Consider the following 5043-nt stretch of genomic DNA (forward strand, 5'->3'; position numbering starts at 1 on the left):
AATTTTTAAAAACTTGAATATTTTTGTACAATTTTTTATTTTGAGTTTTTCGAAAATTTTCATAATTACAAACCAAACAAGCCCCAATATTTTGAGTTAATTTTTAATTTTTCTAAAAGACCCTAGTTTATAAAAATGTGCAAAATCGCATTAAATATTTATTAAAAATTAACTTTCTGAAATTAGTTGAACACCACCAATTAATGCGTTCTGCATTTCATCTTTATCTATACCATTTTAAATTAAGATTAAAAGTGGTTTTCAAATGCCAATATTCCTATATATTCCACATTCTGAAAAATCATTTAAGGTAGGAGATAAAGCATACAAGTCAACAGATGAGGATCGTTTGACCTTGAAGGACCTGACCTGTCCTAAGTTGACCGTCACTTTAAATATTAACTCAAACATTATCTTCAACACCAGATTGTTGCTGGCTTCTGATCCTCTTAATTGGAATCAGTTACATCATCGTATCACATGTATTAAATACATGTAGATGAGCATTATCGTAAAGAGTGGGAGGTACTATATATCTATATATAACACCCTCTGATATAACGCACTAAAATAGATGCATTCCGTGATATCATGTCTTTACTGTATCTTCAACTTTAATTTTTTTTTTTCTTCTGCAAATGGCATTATTGTTTTCAATTTCACAAATAAGAGAATAGGTATTCCATTTTAGTCTATGAGAGACATTTTTGTCATTTATATAGTTTAAGAAATAAACAAATGATGTACATTTTTTCAAATACAAGAGTGGGAATCTGACTTCATTAAAGTAGAATATATTTTATGTATCTAGGCGAGCAAATTAATATACTTAGTCATGCATTGATGTATTGATTAATTTATTAATCTTAGCTCCTGATTTATTGGACGACGTGAGTTTATTGTGAGATTTGATAAAAACAGTCTAACTGTAGCTACATTAATAGTGTAATTAACAATAATGGAACACACACACACACACATATATATATATGCAGTTCATATACATTGTACTGAAACCATTTTACACACAGTTTCTATGCAATCTATGAATATTTTCTGTTTGGTGCATTTCAATTAATTCCCTATGTCAAAAGTCAAGTCACCAATCACCATGCAACACTAAATGCATGTGAACCTCACATCCTAATCATGATCAACCAACCACTCCAACAACCACTATGATCTTGATTGTGTGGAATGGACTGCTCAGATCAGTGGATAACCATTCAATACAAATACATAACAATATATAGAACACTGATAGGTGGCAAATTGGCAATAGTAAAATTTAGACTGTAATATTTGAATCACGAGCAACACAGCACATGTATGAAAATCGTAAACCCTCAAACACATTATATCGCAATTACCGTATTGCAAAGGATCATATCTGGTATTATCTGGTACAAACAATTAATGCACCATGTCATTTCAGACCTAATTAATTTTGTGGTTTTTATAACCTTTTTGGGGAAGACACAAAACTACTAATACTGCAAACTGGGGCAGCCCAACATGGCAAATCCCAAAGGCTGCCCTCTACAATAACCACTTTCAATGCATTTTTCTTTAGATTACTGACGCGCGCATATAGTGGTTTTTCTACTAAGGTACCCTAGTTATCAAATTAGGGTATCCTAATAATTACTACTTCAATTCTAAAAAGAATATCATACTTGAAAATCGTAACTTACAAATTGTAAGTCATGAATTCTCAAACAGAACATCTTTTAAGAAGTACTGTTCTGCTTGCATATATCCATTCCTTGTATGGGATAAGGTTGAAATTGCATGGGAATTAAATTCCGTGAAAATGAAGATGACTGTGAATTGGCTGTTTCCTCATAAAATACATATGCAGGGACAGGAGTCACCATCTGAGAATTGTGTCCTACCCTTGGGTTTAAGAACTTTGAAGAAAGTGCCATTTGGTCCAAAACCCTCTCTCTCTCTTCATTTACTCACTATTTTCCATGTGTTCTTCCATATGTAACCAACTAATACATATCACACACCCACTTAATTAAATAAAAATTGTGCTTGTGTGATAGGAGCAGGACAAACCCAACCTCTTCCCTCTTCCTCTATATATAAATACATTCTTATCCTCACTCTCTCTCCAATCTGCTTCAAACCTGCCTACTGATCGATCTTCTTCCTTTGACTCTCTTCCTTCTCTTTCAACTTTGCAACCATGGTTGATAAAGCCACTGCTCGAATGGTAGTTGGTATTCTAGGTATTTGATTATATATTTTCACAAAAAGAAAAAGAAAAAGAACTATTCTTCATTTGTATTTTTGATTGTTTATAATGTTATATATATATATATTCAAATCTTATATGGCTTTGCTTTGTTTATTTTCAGGGAACATCATTTCACTAATCTTGTTCACTTCACCAGTGTAAGCTTCAAATACATATATATAGGGGCAGTGAAATATTTCTTTATATATATGGAATGAGATGGTCCATATATGCATCTAAGATTATGAAATTGTTGTGTATAATAAATTAAGCTAATATTCAAGATATGTTTTCTATTTCAGGCCAACTTTTATCAGAATATGGAAGAAAGGGTCGGTGGAACAGTACTCACCAGCACCATACCTTGCGACTCTGGTGAACTGTGGGCTATGGACCTTGTACGGACTGCCATGGGTGCACCCACATAGCATCCTGGTGGTAACCATTAACGGTACGGGGTTCGTCATCGAGCTACTGTATCTGCTACTCTTTGTCATCTACTCTGACAAGAAGAAGAAGCTCAAAGTGCTGCTAATAATGCTTGCTGAGTTCATATTCCTAGGCGTTCTTGCACTTGTGGTTCTGACCATAGGTCACACCACCAAGCTCCGGTCGACCATCGTCGGAAGCCTTTGCATGTTGGGCAATGTTATGATGTATGCTTCACCGTTATCCGTCATGGTTAGTCTCTAACATGGAAGTTGCCTTTCCCTCATATTGTTGTTATACACATGATCTTCTCTTGTTTACAATTTGTTTCTTTTACAATATTTATGCACAAATTTTCTTTTGGAAAGAAAATTCAAAAGAAGAATTGCACAAGTTAATTAGTACTTTACACATGTATTATGTATAGAACATTGCTTGCTACTTCAGTGGTCTCATAAAAAAAAAAACATATCAAACATCAAATAACCCTTTTGGCTTATCTTTTAGGCATAAATTATGGGTTCAAATAACACAAATTAAATAATTAATATTATAGATATAAGTACACATATGTAAATTGTAAACAAGATAAGGTATAACAAATTGTACAGAAGTTTGTTGAATTAATGAAGAAAGATTTATTTTTGGTGCAGACGCTGGTGATTACGACAAAAAGTGTGGAGTACATGCCCTTTTTTCTCTCCTTGGCTTCCTTTGCTAACGGCATTTGCTGGACATCTTATGCCCTCATCCGTTTTGACCCCTTTATTGCTGTAATTCTCTCTCTCTCTCTATAATATATATATATTTTACAGCCCTTATAAACTGTAAATTTGTGTTTCAGGCACCTAATGGGTTGGGTACACTGTTTGGGATGGCCCAGCTGATACTATATGCCACGTACTATAAATCAACAAAGCAACAAATGGCAGCAAGGCAAAGCAAAGTGGAGATGGGCTTAGTAGACATGGGCGCAAATGGAGACTCCGAAAAGATGAACGGTCAGGTCCATAACCATAAATAAATGGTCGTAGGCTCAAAATAATTGAGAATCCATGTGCTTGGCCCATTCGGACAATGAGTTTGGACCCATTAGATGGCACCGAACTTTTTTGCTTTAATAAATGTTTCTTTTTACGTTCAATCAATGGAGTGAAAGGTTAAACAAGAAATTGCTCAGTGACATGCATGACTCATCATACCCATCCATCATTTTAGGTTCAATTTTATATGTTTTCCTATCAAGTCTTATGCAATTTCCAACCTTCTTGCACTTATTGGCAATTCGCAATATTTTTTATAATTATATTATTGTAATAAATGATAGGAGTTTGGTTTTTTAATTTAAAAAATCAATAAATCCTATAAAATTTCAATAGGACTATTAAATCTTACCTTTCAAGTATTTCCTACTTAGTTTTAATCTCTCCATGGCTATTTATACACTATCGCAAAGTTGAACTAAAATTTTGAAAAAATATATATTTATAAGACACAATTACTTATTATTTTTTAGCTGTATACACATGTTTGATATATTATATTTTACAATTGGAATTTATTTTTACATTTTATTCTTTTCTATAAATTTTTTAAAATTATCTTTTTCAATTAACAAAAATAAAACTATAGTGATTGTTTTCATGGTACTTTAATTTGTTGCGGCTAAATTTTACAAAGTCATTATTTCAATCAATTTAAAAAATGTATAAAAATAATAAATCTAAATTTTAATTCAAAACTAATAATAAACTAAAAAAAAAATTTATGAGGGGTAAAATTGAAAATTTGAGAGATTTAGGAATGATTGAAAACAATTATTAGTTAGTAGGAGTTAATATTCTTATTAAAAATAACCCGTAGGCCCTTGAACAGAAAAGGCCGGAGTGAATGATCAACAATTTTGAGTTAAAATGACTAAATATGCTTTAGTAGTGGGCCTTAAATACCCAACTCACATATGTGGGCCTAATCACAAGGCAATGCAGTTAAAATGACTGCAAAAATCACCCTAGTTACGACTGAGACCCCTATTCATATCTTAAAATTCGAATAAGATCAAATTAATGATAAAATATGTTATTAAAATAAGCATTGTTAAATTGTTTCCGGTGAATTTTGGATTATCACGTTTTGACTTGATCAATTTGTAATTCGAAAGATCTCAGGTGTTAAAAAGTGTATTTATTTACTTGTTTCACAAAATAACATGTTAGTTTGATCAAATTCATCAGCAGATGACCACAGGATACAAGTCTAGTACCTAATTACCTCATTAAATAAAAATAATAATTTAGTATTGAGGAAAAAGAGAGTGCTCAGATATATTGCAAAAAAGGATAAAAATTAAACATACAAATTGAAGAGAA

The 5043-nt window shown here is 32.0% G+C and overlaps 1 protein-coding gene across 1 annotated transcript; it reads left to right on the forward strand.

Annotated features, from left to right (window-relative positions):
• The first annotated feature begins 2194 nt into the window (after positions 1-2194).
• Positions 2195-3834, forward strand: LOC132310442 (bidirectional sugar transporter SWEET4). The gene is made up of 5 exons (XM_059808614.1): positions 2195-2237; positions 2367-2403; positions 2548-2926; positions 3328-3447; positions 3519-3834. The coding sequence occupies exons 1-5, from the start codon at positions 2195-2197 to the stop codon at positions 3696-3698; spliced, it is 759 nt and encodes a 252-aa protein (XP_059664597.1). The 3' UTR covers positions 3699-3834.
• The last annotated feature ends 1209 nt before the right edge of the window (positions 3835-5043 follow it).

This window comes from Cornus florida, unplaced genomic scaffold, assembly GCF_030987335.1.
Source record: "Cornus florida cultivar Cherokee Brave unplaced genomic scaffold, ASM3098733v1 CherokeeBrave_3.0.0_Hap2_Chr05, whole genome shotgun sequence".
Taxonomy (NCBI): Eukaryota; Viridiplantae; Streptophyta; class Magnoliopsida; order Cornales; family Cornaceae; genus Cornus; species Cornus florida.

What these genes read in the sequence shown, in the direction of transcription:
- LOC132310442 (XM_059808614.1), top strand. Translation starts at nt 2,195, where the DNA reads ATGGTTGATAAAGCCACTGCTCGAATGGTAGTTGGTATTCTAG. An exon ending in AATGGTAGTTGGTATTCTAG is followed by an intron (nt 2,238 to 2,366) that starts GTATTTGATTAT and finishes GTTTATTTTCAG; the next exon opens with GGAACATCATTTCACTAATC. An exon ending in GTTTTGACCCCTTTATTGCT is followed by an intron (nt 3,448 to 3,518) that starts GTAATTCTCTCT and finishes TTTGTGTTTCAG; the next exon opens with GCACCTAATGGGTTGGGTAC.